This window comes from Papaver somniferum, chromosome 4, assembly GCF_003573695.1.
Source record: "Papaver somniferum cultivar HN1 chromosome 4, ASM357369v1, whole genome shotgun sequence".
NCBI classification, from domain to species: domain Eukaryota; kingdom Viridiplantae; phylum Streptophyta; class Magnoliopsida; order Ranunculales; family Papaveraceae; genus Papaver; species Papaver somniferum.
This window is the reverse complement of record NC_039361.1, coordinates 98,004,320-98,022,051: the sequence shown is the minus strand read 5'-3', so window position 1 is coordinate 98,022,051 and position 17,732 is coordinate 98,004,320. Positions and strand designations below refer to the sequence as shown.

Below are 17,732 nucleotides of genomic sequence, written 5' to 3'. Positions count from 1 at the left end.
TCCGCCCAACACGCAGGGTTGTATAATACATGAGGAGCTAGCGTTATGTTTCCTTGAATTGGCGGTTGAGGTTCTTGTCCCGTGATCCTCCCTCATTCCTCGTCGCGATATTCCATCTCAACACACATATTTTTCATTATCAAGCCCCCTCTCATAATTTCCTTCATGTCCGACTTTTTAGAATAATGACATGGTTTCAATATAATGCCAAACTTACCCTTTTGACCACCAAATGCACGTTCTATGTCCTTCCTTTTGGCTTCTTGGTATTGATTGAAAAGAGATTCTCTATTGTTTGTGGCGGGTTTGTATGCTTGCACTATGCAACCATACATAGGATATGCTCCATCTCCTAGGTAATACCCCTTGTCGTAGTTTTTCCATTGATTTGAAAATGACAAGGGAGTTCTACACAATTAAGTTGTCTATCAGTATAATGACAAGGGAGTGAAACTTCACAAGTTTGGGATGGGGATGTTTAAACTCAACATCTCCACCCCAAACTTGTGAAGTTTCACTCTTTTCTTCTTCTCCTAAATTTTCAATTCAAGCATGGTTGGATTTGTTGTATACTCAATTTCCGAAGACAATGAATTGGTGTAAAGTTTCTGCAAAATTCGCGTCTCAAACACGCAACATTTTTTGGGAACAAGTTCTTGAAGAATTTGTGAGAATCAATGGCAATGCTAATACTAATGGAAGAAGTCGAGGAATCCTTGAGAGTCTGTTATTGAAAGTTGTTTATAACTTCATTGTGGGCATCAACTGGTAATCGTGAAGATGTTATGGTTGTATACCAGCGGATCAAGGAATGCGTTCATTCACACTGCCGATTTGGATATATTTGGTGGAGCTTGAAGTTGAGTTGAATGAAGTATATGCATGAAGAAGTATTATGAAGTTCTAGTTAAATATGTAATGTAATTGTAAATGTACTTCAATTAAAAAAAATAGTATTATGGAGTTATTACAAGAGCTAATTAAAATATCTACTTAATGAAAATGTGCTTGAATGAAAAATGAGTATTATGGTTAAATAAAGTAGTGAATATGAAATTTACTCTTCATTATCATAGAATGATCCATCTCATTCATAATCGTATTTATCTTCATCGGTATCCATGTCGGTTGTAACCTCATGAACTTACGGTAAGGCATCATCCATCACCATATTCGGAATATCACCATCTCTGAAACCATCTCCATGTCGTTGCCAAATGTGTGTAGTGAGTTCTTGGTGAAGTTCTGCCCAACGCGAAGGGTTGTATAATACATGAGGATCTAGCCTTATGTTTCCTTAAATTGGCGGTTGAGGTTCTTGTCCCGTGATCCTCCCTAATTCCTCATCGCGATATTTCATCTCAACACACATATTTTTCATTGTCAAGCGTCCCCTCATAATTGCCTTCATGTCCGATTTTTTATAATAACGACATGGTTTCAATATAATGCCAAACTTACCCTTTTGACCACCAAATGCACGTTCTATGTCCTTTCTTTTGGCTTCTTGGTATTGATTGGAAAGAGATTCTCTATGTTTGCGGCGGGTTTGTATACTTGCACAATGCAAACATACATAATATATGCTCCATCTCCTAGGTAATACCCCTTGTCGTAGTTTTGCCATTGATTTGAAAATGACAAGGGAGTGCTACATTATTAAGTTGTCTATCAAAAAAACTCAAAGCATGCAAGACATTAAGGTCCACCCAACCCAAAATAGGAATGTCATATCCATATATCATATGAAGCTACCACCTGCAGAACAACCGTGGGATTTGATTTATAGCCCACGCGGGATCCTGCTTGATCCATTAGACATGCTCTCGATTCCCAATCGACATTACCACGCATCCAAGAAAATCCACGAGATTCATTTTCTTATAAAATCCTTTCAGTATCTTGAGCGGTAGGCTGACGCATGTATCTACCATTATAAATCTAATAGTTGTTGCATCCATACAATTCTTAGCATAATAGTAGATAGTGGTTGCTCCAATTTGTGTGTAATCATCTAGAGAATCTGGTGCAATACCTGTGGCTAAATGTTTCATCACGACATGTATGGAGTATGGACAGGAATACCGCAAGCATCCGTTTTTTGGCGAAAATCATGGTCATAATCACAAACTTGCTATAAAATTCTCAGGAAAAGGGGATGAGGCAAAGAAAACCGACCTTTGAAATTCTTTGGCCCATACGTACAATTGAAGTTGAAGTATTGTTGCATCATCTTGGCATCGACATCTACACGGTTTGTGTGCAACCTATGACGGTTCCTGACTTTTTTTTGGACGGGTTAGTTTTTTCCTTGCCTCTTCTGTGGCTCCAAAAGCGTAGCCACTGCTAGAACATTTTGCTCAGTATCATCTTCATCATCTGGAAGACCGAACAAAATTCTTCTCAAAACTTCCTGCACAAGTACCTAATATTACAAAAACAAAAAACTTTTAAAAAAATTAAGACACTAACTCAAAAATAACACTCCATAAAAAAAACACTTAAAACAATCCTTAAAAAAATACACTCCATAAAATACTGCATTTGGTTAAATGGTTTGCTCTTTCTAGGAGAAAAAAGGTGTGTGGTTTGGGCATTAAACATCTTAAACAAGTTAATCATGTTCTTCTTACAAAATGATCTTGCAGGTATGCTGTAGAAGACAGCTCTATGGAGGTTTCTTATTGTAGAAAAATATGGTTATGGAGAGGTTATTTGGGCTACAAAAATTCCACTTGCAGCTATGGAAAATCAGTTTGGAGAGTTATAATGAAGTATCATTCTACTTTGGTGAAATATGTTAGAATCAAAGTCAATAATGGTTTACTTTGCAGATTCTGGGAGGACAATTGGCTGTATCAAGTCCCACTCAAGTCATACTATCCTAATCTTTATGTTGTTTCAAGAGGTAGAAATCTTTGTGTGGCTAGTATGGGTACTTTGACTGGTAATTTTGTTGTATGGAACTTGCATATTCCAAGAAGACTCAATGTTGCAGCTAGAGTGGAGCTTGATCCCTTAAATGTAGATTTGAACACTGTTAGACTCAACTTGGACTGTGATGATGAACTACAATGGTCTCTCAACAAGAATAACCAATTCTCTGTCGGCTCAGTTTATGAGATTTTGTCTGCTGAAGATACAACTCTCTTGTCAGGTCCAATTTTCAACCTCATTTGGCAGCTAAAATGTCCACCTAAAATAGGTTTCTTTCTGTGGCTCATTGCCTATAACAGGTTACCTACTAGGGATACTCTCAGGAGAAGAAATATTATTGTGCCAGAAGTTTGTGTTTCTGCAATGAAGCTGAATCTTGCTATCATCTTTTACTTCATTGTAATTTTGCTAGACAAGTCTGTAATCATTTTATGTGCAAGATGAAATGGTTTTTCTCTATGCCAGCTGAAGTTGACTCTGTGCTACAAGCTTGAGGATTAATTGTAGGCTAATGATGCTACAATGCAGTGTGGAATTTGATTCCTGCTGCCATTATGTGGAATATTTGAAATGAGAGGAATGCCAGAATCTTTACTGAAAAAAGAAGTAATGCTACGCTGTTATTAGCAATACAATTTACTGCCTTTTTTCTTGGTCATTAGCTATTAAGGATTATGAGAATGTGGACTCTGCTGAGGCGATGAAAAATTAGCCTAACATTTATTTTTCTTCACAATGAATTGGTAGTCTGTTATCAACTCTTGTTTTTTATTTTTTCTTTATTTTTACTCTTGTGGTATAATTCTTTTATACCCTCTGTTATTTTATCATTATATTCTTCTTTACCGATCAAAAAAAAAGAAAAAAAAACCCTCAAAGAAAACAAATGAACGATTTAGAAATCCGATCAAGTCTGTTAGCTCTTGCATAGTCTACCGATCCTGGTAGAATGGATCGGAAATTACATCCCGCAATGAAACCAAGATTAAAAATTCAGGTGTTTTTTTTCTTCTGATAAGTCAAAATTGTATTAATGAATATCAATATTTACAAGAGATGTTTACAAGAAAAGAGGTCAGAATAATCCCGAAAACTTGCAAACTATTTAAAACGATAATAAGCAACATTAGGAAATTCAACAGAAATTAAAAACCAGGTCTTCCATCGTAGTGAATTCCTACTTCATTATATAGATAACAACCACGCTTTACCATGTTATCCGCTGCAAAATTTGCCTCCCTGTATGTATGAATAAATCTTATAAAATCATAATTTCTACAAACTTCTAACCACCTCCGTCTTGCAAACCAAGGAAAATTAGAATTAGAAAAAACCTCCACCACGCTACAAGAGTCTGAACTAATGCGAATACGCGTAACTCCCTATCTTATAGCCCATTCCATCCTAATAATGATTCCATATAACTCTGCCAGATAATTAGTAGTAATTTCCAAGCCAATAGACATAGCACCAATACTATTACAAGAAGAATCCCTAGCCACTACACCAGCACCAGCCCTATCCGGATTCCCTCTCGCCGCACCATCACAATATAACTGAATCTCATTGCTTTGAGGAGATGCCAAAAACATTCAATCGGTTGTTGAAACTTCACTCTCCTATGTTGAACTCGGAAATAGTCCAAAATAACAACATCTTCAACACAGTTCTTCATGTAACCGTTAAGCCTCACGGAATAGTCTTGAATCAGCTTCAAAACTCGTTTAAAAAACATCTTCAACACACATTAAAAATTCAGGTGGACTATTACTGTAAGGGAGCTGCAAAAAATTTCCCAACAGGTGTTTAGTGTTTTCATTTGTCGCCAGTGTTGTGCGTGATCTACATTTTCAGTAGTGAAGAATATGTGAATTTTCCCCATAACCAAATACTACTATATATATTTTTTTCCCCACAAACACAAACAGCTGCCAAATTATGGTTTCTCAGGATCCTAAAATTTCTGAGACCTATCCATGCGATTTACAAACTCTGCCCATAAGTTTGAGACATAGACTGGTTACCCCGAGTCTGGTGTTCTGTTCCGTAGTGAAGTACTCAAATAAGAAATCAATATTTTCTTTTTTAATTCCATATCGGATATCAGAACGGAATCTTCATAAAGAATCCCGAGTTGGATTTTTCAGTCGAAAAGGACTCTTTACTTTACGTTTCACGAGTTCGCATGAAACTAGTGTAAGTGTACGTGTACTTCCTCTTATCTATTTGTCTACAAGTTAAATTGTGCAATGTGCGAACTCCACAGTTCCAATTTCCTGAATTAAAATGGTAATTTTCCCGTGGCTACGATACCAAATTTGATTCGGAGACGTAATTCCGTCGATTATTACGATAGAAAAGGAGTCTTACGTTTCACGACTAGTACAACCTCCTATCTTTCCATCCATCTTATTTCTCTTTTATAAACCAAGATAACAACTTTTCGAGTGGTTGTTATATGTATTTTCTGTTAGACATATAACAACCGTGACTGACTAAGTCACGATGGTTTGTGTATCTTTCCTATTATACGGATATATATCCTACTAATTGAATATCTAGGAAATCTGTGTAATCTAGGAAAGCTTTGTATATTCTATATCCTACTAATTGAATATCTAGGAAATCTGTGTAATCTAGGAAATTTTTGTATATCATATATTCTGTGTATCCTTTGTAATCTTGATAATATAAATACACAAACCTCTTAGTGTTTCTCTATTATCGAGAACACGTTAAAAATAAGTTCCAACTTGGTATCACCTTGGTTAATCCAAGGGCCTGTTGTTTTTCTTCTTTCTTTTTGATCATCCTTTTTTTTTTTCAATCACTAGTCATCATGACACCAAATTCGACTACACCTACTAAAACTACTATCTCTGTTGATGAATCCTCATCATGGTCTGATATTCCTTTTGCTAGACTTCATGGAGCTATTTCGGAAAAACTTAATGGCAACAATTTTCTCCTGTGGAAAGCTCAGTTCTTACCCTACTTGCAAGGTTATGGTCTTGAAGGCTTTGTCAATGGTTCCATCAAGTGCCCCCCTGCTCAAACTGATAACTCTTCTACAAACCCTAATTTTCTCTCTTGGACTCGCACCGACAAGCTTCTCCTTGGATGGATTTTATCATCACTGTCATCTCCTATTTTGGCTAAGGTCAAATCCTGTCAGACATCTTCTCAGGTTTGGACTAAACTTGAGGAATTTTTTGCCTCTAAAACTGATGCTACACTTGTTCACTTAAAGTCTTCTCTTCAAACCATTACCAAAGGTAACTTATCCATGGCCGACTACATCCAATCAGTTCGTAACATCGTTGATTCTCTTGCAGCTAGTGGTCATGAGATTTCTAGCACTGAGTTTTGCCATTATGTTCTCAAAGGACTTGATTCAACCTATGAGAGTATTGTCAGTTCTCTAATTACAACTATGAGTTTGATTACTACTGATCAGTTTGAATCCATACTTTTATCTTATGATCTTCGTGTTACTGCTCAAAACAAACTGCTTTCTGCATCACATGAGGCGAATATTGTGCGTACCCATCGTCCCAGTGATGTGCCTCTCACGAAGAACGGCACACCAGCTATTATTTGTCAGATCTGCTTACAACCCTATCATGATGGACGGAACTGTTGGAAGCGTTACGATCAAAACTATTATCCTCCGCGCCGCCCACCACCAAAGCATGGCTCCGCAAGAGGTGGTAAAAGTCACTCCTCATCGTCTGGACATCGTGCTGCCTATACTGCCACCCACACTCCTATCAACATTCATGATTGGCTTCCTGACAGTGGTGCCACCAATCACATGACAAATAATCTTGGTAATCTTCAAACTCATTATGAGTATACAGGTCCTGATCAGATTAAGACTGCTAGTGGTGCAAATCTCTCTATCTCTCATACCGGTAATGCTGTTCTACAAACACCTACTCGTAAGTTTGTGTTGTCTAATGTACTACATGTTCCGCATTTGTCCCACAATCTGCTCTCGGTATCTCAATTCTGTCGTGACAATGATGTAGTTTTTGAATTTTGTGATGATTTTTGCCTTGTTAAGGATCGACTTACGAGGGAGGTAGCACTTCGGGGTCAGCTTCGTGATGGGTTATACACTTTTCAGCATGTCTCTCCTAAAGCTCTCGTTGGTGAACGTGCTTCCATTCAAACCTGGCATCACCGTTTGGGCCATCCAATGCTCCGTACCGTTCAATCAGTTGTTCGTCATCATCGTCTTCCAGTTTCCAATTCTAAGTTTTCACTTTGTTCTTCTTGTTTAGAGAATAAGAGTCATAAATTACCTTTTAAATCCAGTAATATGGTTTATGATCATCCTTTAGATTTGATTGTGTCAGATGTTTGGGGACCTTCTCCTATTTTATCCAATGAAGGTTATCGTTATTATATATTGTTTGTTGATGCTTTTAGTCGATACACTTGGATATTCCCCATGCATGCTAAATCTGATGCGTTACAAATCTTCATTACATTCTCTAAACATGTCGAAAATATTTTTAACACTAAGATCAAAGTTTTTCAGTCTGACAATGGTGGTGAGTATCAAAAATTCACTAAAGTTTTGCAAGCTAATGGCAGTCATCATCGTTTCTCTTGTCCTCACACTTCCGCGCAAAATGGCTTAGTAGAACGTCTCCATCGTCATGTTGTTGAAAGTGGTTTCACTCTCTTATCTCTAGCGTCTGTTCCATCATCCTTCTGGTATGATGCTTTCTTTACAGCTACTTTTCTTATGAACCGAGTGTCTTCTACTCCAACTGGTTCAAAATCTCCCTATGAACTTCTGTTTAATCGTGCACCTGACTATCTCTCATTACGCACCTTTGGCTGTCTTTGCTTTCCACATCTTCGACCTTATGGTAGAACAAAATTGGATTCTCGTTCCTCTCCTTGTGTTTTTCTTGGTTACAGCGATCATCGCAAAGGGTATAAGTGCCTTCATCTACCTACGACTCGTGTTTACTGGTCTCGTGATGTTGTCTTTGTTGAAGACAAGTTCCCCTTTGCTGCTGCCCCTGATAAGCTACCTCCGTCACCGTCGTCCTTACAGGTATTTTCTTCACCATCTTCCTCCTCTATTTTTCCTACCATACTGTCTCAGTTGAACTCTACTGCTAATATGTGGCTTCATGGAACTGAGTTACCTAGCGGATCCACTCCAGCTGCACCTATTACGTCTGCTCAGCCACATTCCACTGTTACAGCTTCAGAACCTGCCACTGTCGTTCCTCAGCAAACGTCTCTGCAAGTTCCTGCATCCGCACCTTCGCTACAAGCTGACGCTACCATCTCTGCACTACCACAGCCATCGATCATTCCTCAGTCTGTTGCTTCCATTCTACCTGCTGTTGCCTCTCCTGATCAGTCCCCAGTTGTGACTGCACCCACTGTTACGCCTACAGCAACTGATTCCCATGCAGTACATATTACGCCTGTAGCTTCACCTGATGGTATTGGCACTCATCATACCTCGTCATCGTCAGCAACTGTGCCGCTTTCTCGTACTATTTCTGTCAACGATCCACTACAGCCGACTGTTACTAACTCTCACTCAATGATAACACGAGGCAAAGATGGTATTTTCAGGAAGAAAGCTCTCCTCGCTTCTGCGCACACTAAGCTCACTGATGACTTGTTTGAACCAACTTGCTATTCTCAGGCAAAAACTGACCCCAAATGGATTCCTCCGATGGACCTAGAAATTGATGCGCTTCGGAAGAATGGGACTTGGTCTCTGGTTCGGCCTCCTCTGCACCAGAACATTATTGGTTGCAAATGGGTGTATCGTGTTAAGAGGAAACCTGATGGCACTATTGAACGTCGCAAAGCTCGGTTAGTTGCCAAGGGGTTTAATCAACATGAAGGTATTGATTACGGTGAGACTTTTAGTCCAGTTATTAAACCATGCACTATTCGTATTATCTTGACGTTGGCTTTGTCTTATCATTGGCCTATTCGCCAACTTGATGTTCAAAATGCTTTTCTTAATGGCATTCTACATGAAGAGGTCTACATGAAACAGCCCCCTGGCTATAAAGATCCTCAGTTTCCTGATTATGTTTGCAAGCTCCATCGATCTATCTATGGCCTCAAACAGGCTCCTCGTGCATGGTATACTCGTCTCAGCTCTTTTCTTCAAAAACTTGGTTTTGTTACTTCGGTCTCTGATACCTCTTTGTTCATTCGTCGTTCCGCTGAGAGTGTGATATTTCTTTTGGTATACGTTGATGATATCATCTTAACGGGGTCTTCTATGACGTGTATCCAATCTCTTATGACTGATCTTCATAACGAATTTGCTCTTAAGGATCTAGGCTCGCTGTCATACTTTCTTGGCATAGAAGTCACCCAACTTTCTAATGGATTGTTTCTTTCGCAACGTCGTTACATTGAGGATCTTCTTGTTCGTGCCAATATGCAAGGAGCTAAACCGGTGACCACTCCCTTCAGCACGTCCACTGACTTGCATCCGGTTGATGGTCCCTTGCTGTCTGATGTTACCATGTACAGGAGTTTGGTTGGTGGTCTTCAGTATCTCTCCATGACAAGACCGGATATTTCCTTTGCAGTTAATAAGGTATGCCAGTTTATGCATAAACCCACGGAAGCTCATTTGATTCTCGTCAAGCGTATCCTTCGCTATTTGCAACATACATCTACCTTTGGTCTTTTTCTACGTCCTGAACGAGATTTGCATCTTAGTTTCTCCGCATATACTGATGCTGATTGGGCAGGCGACCATCTTGATCGTCGTTCTACAAGTGGATATTGTGTTTATCTTGGTTCCAATCTTATTTCTTGGAGTTCTCGTAAACAGCGGACAGTTTCCAGATCCAGTACGGAATCTGAGTATCGTGGTTTAGCCATTGCAACGGCTGAATTGATGTGGGTTGAATCTCTTCTTCGTGAACTACAAGCTTCTATTCGTTTTCCTCCTACTCTTTGGTGTGACAATTTGGGAGCTACTTATCTCACAATGAATCCGATATTTCATGGTCGAACAAAACATATAGAAATTGATTATCATTTTGTTCGCGAGCGAGTTCAGGAAGGACAACTTATTGTTCGGTTTGTTTCATCTACGGGTCAAATTGCAGATATCTTTACTAAAGCTACTCCAAAGGATCATTTTTGCAGACTCCGCTCTAAGCTCAATGTCATTGACAACCCGCTCAGATCGAGGGGGAGTGTTAGACATATAGCAACCGTGACTGACTAAGTCACGATGGTTTGTGTATCTTTCCTATTATACGGATATATATCCTACTAATTGAATATCTAGGAAATCTGTGTAATCTAGGAAAGCTTTGTATATTCTATATCCTACTAATTGAATATCTAGGAAATCTGTGTAATCTAGGAAATTTTTGTATATCCTATATTCTGTGTATCCTTTGTAATCTTGATAATATAAATACACAAACCTCTTAGTGTTTCTCTATTATTGAGAACACGTTAAAAATAAGTTCCAACTTTTTCCATGTGGCAACACAAACAAAACATTTTTATTCCAAATTTTTCTTAAGTTTAGGTGAAAAAAGTTGTTCATCTCCAATGGTGTTGTTTGTGATCATTTTGTTATTAAATGTAAATTTTATGTTTATTAATTTTAAGATTGTATTAGATCTAAAAATGATTATTTATTGTATTAGAATTAATTTTAGTAAATAAAATATATTTTTAATTAAAAAAAGCTGACTAGGATGGTAGACATTGTCAAGGGGAATGTTGATATTTTCTACCTAAAATCATGCGATTTATGACATCCCGATTAGAGAATGATTTTAGAAAAAATGGATGTGCATCCTAGGTGAATTTTGACGTTTATCTCCAGACGCGTGTCATTGGAGACATAAGCAGGAGAAAAAATGGATGTGCATAACAAGGTAAATAAATACACGTGAACCCTTGAAACTTTCTCCCGGGAATCTCGACACATAAGCAGGTGTATACCCCTGTCCTCCTGGTAGTTTAAAAGGAAACCTTCAAACTCCCTTTTTCCCATCTTTCACCAAATCAAAAACACCAACAATATCTCCGATATTCTCTCAAAGTTTATCCCATTTTCCCTCTGTTTTCGATTTTTGTTGCTTACTGGTTCTACTCTTGTTAGGGTTTTTGATTTTCGAAAAACAATATAAAACAGAAATTACAGAAACAGAGTGAACCACTGATTTAATCGTGCGAAAGGATTAGGGGTGCTGTATGTCAGCACTAAGAGGAGAAGAAGACTGTACTAGCATTCAGAGTTACAATCACAACAACGGAGGGAGATTTCTTTCAAATCCATTACAATGGCCTCAGCTTCGAAAAAAACGACGTCTAACAACAACTGTTACTCCATCATTAATGGTGTTGGTGCTTCTTCAGCTTTGGAATTACGTCGTGAAGCTGTTTCTGCTGAGATCCTACAGGATTGGACTATTAATGATAACAAGAAGAACAACAACGATGATTATGAAAAACAACAGAATAAGAAGATAGTTGCATCAACTACTAATTTGACTGATCCTTCAACTACCAATCCTTCTTCCAAAGGTATTTTTAATTTTGGCAGAGTTTTTGTCCTTGGTATGGCATGCAATTATTATCTGGTTTTGGTTGTTTGATCATTGATTATTGCTTTTTATTTGGATCTATATTTTATTTTAATGTTGATTAAATGTTGTCATATTGTCTGATTTAGTACGAAATTTATGATCGTACTTGTTGATTAAGTTGAAATTGACTAAGGTAAATCGAATTTGTTGTTTAATTGTTGAGTTAGATTGGAATAAATCGAATTAATTTTTGATGTTATGCAAATTGCCTTTGTTGTTTAGTTTACAGCACGCAAGAGTCATGGCTGAGCACTTTTTTTGGGATTTACCTCCATATTTAAACTCCAGAATTTCTAATTCTGAGATTGCGATTTTTGAATACATTAGTAGCAGTATCCGACTCTGTTAGATTTTGACTGACAAAAGCTCAGTTTAATTGGTTGACACTTGTATCTCTTCTCAATATAGGGTCTAAATGGTGATTGGTCCATTCTCCGCTTTTAAATCTTTTGCGTTGCAGTTTCTGTAACTAAGATGCCATGTCAATGGATTTGGACTATGATTTATTTTTTGATTTTTCTGTTACTTTATTCTTTTTAGTTTTTGTAATTCCTTATACTTTTGAGTTGTGACTTCTGTTTTAATATTACAGGTATCCAGATTATGTTAAGGGCTCAAAGCAGCCACCCTTTGGACCCTTTATCAGCTGCCGAAATCTCAGTTGCTGTGGGGACAGTCAGAGCTGCTGGAGCCACTCCAGAGGTTGTATATTGCACAGTTTTTTTTTTATCTAGAGTATGAAGTGTGGAAATCAAATTCAAATAAATACTCTCGTATTGCAATGATGTAACATGTCTTGGTCATTAAATATTAAGTAATTTCCTTTTTCTAGGTGAGGGATAGTATGCGGTTTATCGAAGTGGTTTTGTTGGAGCCGGATAAAAATATTGTTGCATTGGCAGATGCATATTTTTTTCCACCTTTCCAGCCATCACTACTTCCTAAATCAAAAGGTGGCGCGTTCATTCCTAGCAAACTTCCTGCAAGACGATCTAGACTTGTGGTGTATAACAAACGATCAAATGAGACCAGTGTTTGGATTGTTGAATTGACTGAAGTACACGCCGTGACTCGTGGTGGTCCAAATAGGGGAAAGGTTGTTTCATCACAAGTTATACCCGACGTTCAGCCTCCCATGGATGCCATGGAATATGCTGAGTGTGAAGCTGTGGTGAAAGACTTCGCACCATTTCAGGATGCAATGAAGAAGAGGGGAATTGAGGATATGGATCTTGTCATGGTTGATCCCTGGTTAGTTAGTTGCTTTCATTCGGATCCTAACCTTATGTCTTGCTCTAATTATATATGTTTTACTTTGGCCTAAAAATTCTTTTCACAGGTGTGTAGGCTACTACAGCGATGGAGATGCTCCTAGCCGCAGGCTTGCTAAACCACTCATATTCTGTAGAACGGAGAGTGACTGCCCTATGGAGAATGGTTATGCGCGACCAGTCGAAGGCATTTATGTTCTGGTTGATATGCAAAATATGGTGGTAATTGAATTTGAGGACCGTAAACTTGTTCCTCTTCCTCCAGCTGATCCGTTAAGAAACTACACTGCCGGTGAAACACGAGGAGGTGTTGATCGTAGCGATGTGAAGCCCCTACAGATTATTCAGCCAGAAGGACCAAGCTTTCGTGTTAATGGACAGTTTGTGGAATGGCAAAAAGTACTCTTTATTCATTAGAAAATTTGATTGACAATGTTCTGTTTTTCTACTCGTATTAAATTTAAATGCTTGTTGTCATTTTATTGCTGGTTTGCAGTGGAACTTTCGGGTTGGTTTCACTCCCAGAGAGGGTTTGGTTATATATTCCGTTGCATATACTGATGGTAGTGGGGGTCGGAGACCTGTAGCTCACAGGCTGAGTTTTGTTGAGATGGTGGTCCCATATGGTGATCCAAATGAGCCACATTACAGGAAAAATGCATTTGATGCAGGAGAAGATGGCCTGGGTAAAAATGCACATTCTCTGAAAAAGGTGAGGATTGGTTTTGATTCCTGGTTTTTGTCCATTTGATTATTTCAGGTCTAAACTTTTTGTTCGATTGGTGTTGGCTTGGCTAAAACGTATTAATTGTTGCAGGGGTGTGATTGTTTGGGTTACATCAAGTATTTTGATGCCCATTTTACAAATTTCACCGGGGGAGTAGAAACGATTGAAAATTGTGTGTGCTTACATGAGGAGGACCATGGTATACTGTGGAAACATCAAGATTGGAGGTCTGGCTTAGCAGAAGTTAGAAGGTCTAGAAGGCTCACAGTATCCTTTTTTTGCACTGTGGCTAATTATGAGTATGGATTCTTCTGGCACTTCTATCAGGCAAGTTGGAATTTGCATTTGTGTACTATCAATATTCTTGGACATTGATTGTTCTGAATGTACTTTTATGTCCTGATTTAATTCATGCCAACATAAAAGATATTGTTCCATATCATGTGCACAGTTGCATTTGTTATAATGCTCATGCAAGCTCTCTCTAAATATTACAGGATGGGAAAATAGAAGCTGAGGTTAAGCTAACTGGAATTCTCAGCTTAGGAGCAATACAACCAGGTGAATCCAGGAAATACGGTACAACTATAGCTCCCGGATTGTATGCACCAGTGCATCAACACTTCTTTGTTTCTCGTATGGATATGGCTGTGGACTGTAAGCCTGGTGAAGCTTTCAATCAGGTAACACCTGTGTCTTCTATAATACATTTTTCTTGTGTGTAGTGGTGGTTAAGGTAGTTTTAACACCTTCACCTGTAGGTAGTTGAGGTGGATGTGAAAGTCGAAGAACCTGGGAAGAACAATATTCATAACAATGCTTTCTACGCTGAAGAAACACTGCTCAAGTCTGAGATGCAAGCCATGCGTGACTGCAATCCTTTATCAGCTCGTCATTGGATTGTAAGTCATTCTTTCTTTGTTTTTACAATGTTGTTTTCGTAGTTGAAACCTTGATAGTTATTTCATGATGGATACATTAATTGGCGGTGTTGTTTTTCTGCCTTTTCGTATTTAGTTAGTTACTAAATAAATGCTTGAATTATTTGAACATAATTTATTTTATTTACTACGCCTTTAATGTCGAAATTTTCTATTCATTCGTTTTCAGATCAAGAACACAAGAAATGTCAATCGCACAGGGCAATTAACAGGCTATAAGCTAATGCCTGGTTCAAACTGTTCTCTTTTCGCAGGCCCCGAGGCAAAATTTATGAGAAGAGCTGCTTTCCTTAAACACAATCTTTGGGTTACACAATATGCCCATGATGAGATGTATCCAGGAGGCGAGTTTCCAAATCAAAATCCACGTGACAGTGAGGGTTTGACTACATGGGTCAAGCAGAATCGCTCTCTTGAAGAAACAAATATAGTTCTCTGGTCAGTTCTAGTTTCCGTTGTTTATGAGCATCATGTAGTACATTGTTCTTTCATGTAATGTCTTTGTTATGTTGTTTTTCTGTTCTCATAGCTGTTATATATTATTCGTTTAAGATTCTCATATTTATTCTTTTATTGCAGGTATGTATTTGGAATCACTCACGTTCCTCGATTGGAAGACTGGCCTGTGATGCCGGTGGAGCATATTGGTTTTACACTTGTGGTATTCTACTTAACCTTAGTTGAAGTACTTTTGTCAATGATGCATGTTCTTGATTTTTTTCATAATCTAAATAATTATAACGAATTGTTAACCGTTTTGGTACTATAAGTGTTTGCATATCTTTCACATTTAGATGAAGATAACATTCCTTTTTATCTACCTGAACCGTCACATTTTAGCTTGTATGTCATAAAAGGAAAAAAGGGTTTAGGATTTCTGATGTGCCTTTTCTCTTGTTCTTATTTTTTCAGCCACATGGGTTCTTTAATTGCTCTCCTGCTGTGGATGTCCCACCAAGTATTGGTGCTAGCGAGTTAGACCTGAAGGAAATCGGAGTCTCCAAACCTATTCAGAACGGACTGCTATCGAAGCTTTAGAAGAAGAATCTGCAACTCTGAAAACAACCTTGTGTTTCAATTTTTTTTTTCTTCACCTAGTTTTTAGGAAATGTTTATGCAATAATTATGGTCTCATAAACTGGTACTCATTAGCTCCATCGTCGACCCTGTTTAGTTGCTGGTTTGTGCACATATGATAATTTTGCTTTTCCATTGGTTGCTTGCTGAAATTGAAAGGACATGACTTTGCAGCTTAATAACAGATTACAGATTATGTACTCTCTTCTAATCCAATTATGGGGTGCCCGCAAACAGATGCATTTTTTTGGATCTCTAAAATACGTGAATACAGGGACGGGACTGATGGAGTCGGACCAAATTTCATTTTTTTTTTTTTTGGATCTCTAAAATACGTGAATACAGGGAAGGGATGGATAGAGTCGGACCAAATTAATATGGAACAACTGGTACAGGTTACTGAGCGATTCATGCTCAACGTCTTTCAATCATGCTGTGTTTTTGTTTTAGAAACTGAGAGAATAAATGTTGCATTGTCTTATAACCTTATGTATTGTTTTGGTAAAACTGGATCAAACATTTAACAAGTCATTTTCTCTTGCAAATTTAGCTGTAGAGTCGGCAATCTTATTTGCATGCATCACATAAGAACAAGTCCACTTATTAAAAGAGCTATGAAGAGCATCACTTATAATGTTGTAGGTCATTTCACCGCTGCCAATTTTCCATTTCAAGTATCGACCACATTTAAGCAATCTCCCTCCAAATGTATATTTGTCAGCCCTTTGTCTTTAGCCCACAACACTGCTTCCAAGAAAGCTTTGGTCTCCTTGCTCCAACTCTATCGCATTCGAGATATTTCATCGCCCTCCATGACAGATTCCTGCGCAGTTTCTATGGATTAGAATCCAAAATCGAGCCGTATAATGCTATTATTAAACTAGATATAGTAAAAAGAGATTACTAACAATAAAATATACACCTTCCGTTTCAAAATAATAGGCAAGTTCGTGTGTAAATCCTATTATTTTGAAACGGAGGTAGTATAATCAAACAAATTAATACATCTGATTGGTCTATGTGATCTTCCCTTGGGGCGTTGCCTTCTACAGTACATCTTCATCGGTTGGAAAGGTGTTGACCTTAATGATAACTGGTTTCTTTGAAGTTCTAGCCGATGGAGAAGTAATCTCAAACACACACACCTCCTGTGAACTCCTGAATTCGCCCTCTCTCGAATTCACGATGCTTGCCATTCAGCTCGAGAGACATATGTTTAGTTCCATGAGATATTCATGTTTGCTGTATCAATAGGAGCCAAAACTTGCAATAACGAACAACACGTTAGATGTATCAAAAATAATATGTAAAGAACTGAATCAAAACAATTCTATCGAAACAACTTGACGAGGGCACGCATTAGTTCGCGTATACTCGAGAAGAGTAATGTTAAACCCCTCACAGCGAAGATGTGTCTAGGATAATATTGCCTGATATAACTTGAGTTAGCACAATGCAAGTTACCCACTCTTGAACTTAGCAACAGGGATTGGAAGTAAACACGCCAAGCAAAACAGAGCAAGAAGATGATGAAAAGAAGACTAGAAAGTAGTCGCTTCTGGTGTACTTTGTAAAACAATTTCGAGTTGTATTTATATGAAATGATTGCTTGAAAATCAAGTTAGGTTTAACTTTTCTTGTAAAACAATTAAAATCGGAAAATGAATTCTCCCATAAATAAAAGGAAAATTTCTTAATTGGTCCAAGGCCCATATATTGATTAATACTAAGGTCCATCCATATTATAAGTTTTATCGGAGGTCCAAAATACTTTAAAATAAGAAAAAGACAAAAATAGCCCCTACTGTCAAGCATGTGAACAGAACTTAAGTCAAATGGTTGGAGGTCAAACCAGAAAGCAAATCGTTGAAGGAAAATCACAGATTTCTAACAACAAGTCTAAAAATCTTCTGGTTCATCTTAAAAATCTTGGTAGACAATTCGACTGTATTCAGAAACAGCTAGCCTTTGTTGCTCGAAAAGATCCAGAAACTCTGAAAGGTATTCTGAACATTGATGCAGAGTTTTGGAAGGGCGACGGTAACCAAGAATCAGAAATAGAAAAAGAATGTCAAAAAGGACTTGAAGACAAGGAGTGTTTTATTTCTTAAAATCTCAAACAGAAAATAACAATCAATGTTTTGATTTACTTCAA

At 37.9% G+C, this 17,732-nt stretch overlaps 1 protein-coding gene across 2 annotated transcripts; it reads left to right on the top strand.

Moving 5' to 3' along the window:
- Nucleotides 1-10,896: 10,896 nt before the first annotated feature.
- On the top strand, nucleotides 10,897-15,780 carry LOC113276172 (copper methylamine oxidase-like). 2 transcript variants are annotated; one of them, XM_026525739.1, is made up of 11 exons: nucleotides 10,898-11,499; nucleotides 12,154-12,263; nucleotides 12,394-12,812; nucleotides 12,901-13,231; nucleotides 13,329-13,544; nucleotides 13,650-13,886; nucleotides 14,057-14,242; nucleotides 14,321-14,461; nucleotides 14,670-14,938; nucleotides 15,080-15,161; nucleotides 15,413-15,780. In XM_026525739.1, the coding sequence occupies exons 1-11, from the start codon at nucleotides 11,256-11,258 to the stop codon at nucleotides 15,536-15,538; spliced, it is 2,361 nt and encodes a 786-aa protein (XP_026381524.1). In that variant the 5' UTR covers nucleotides 10,898-11,255; the 3' UTR covers nucleotides 15,539-15,780. The 2 variants fall into 2 exon arrangements, with proteins under 2 accessions (XP_026381525.1, XP_026381524.1); XM_026525740.1 differs by lacking the exons at nucleotides 15,080-15,161; nucleotides 15,413-15,780 and having other exon boundaries at nucleotides 10,897-11,499; nucleotides 14,755-14,913.
- The last annotated feature ends 1,952 nt before the right edge of the window (nucleotides 15,781-17,732 follow it).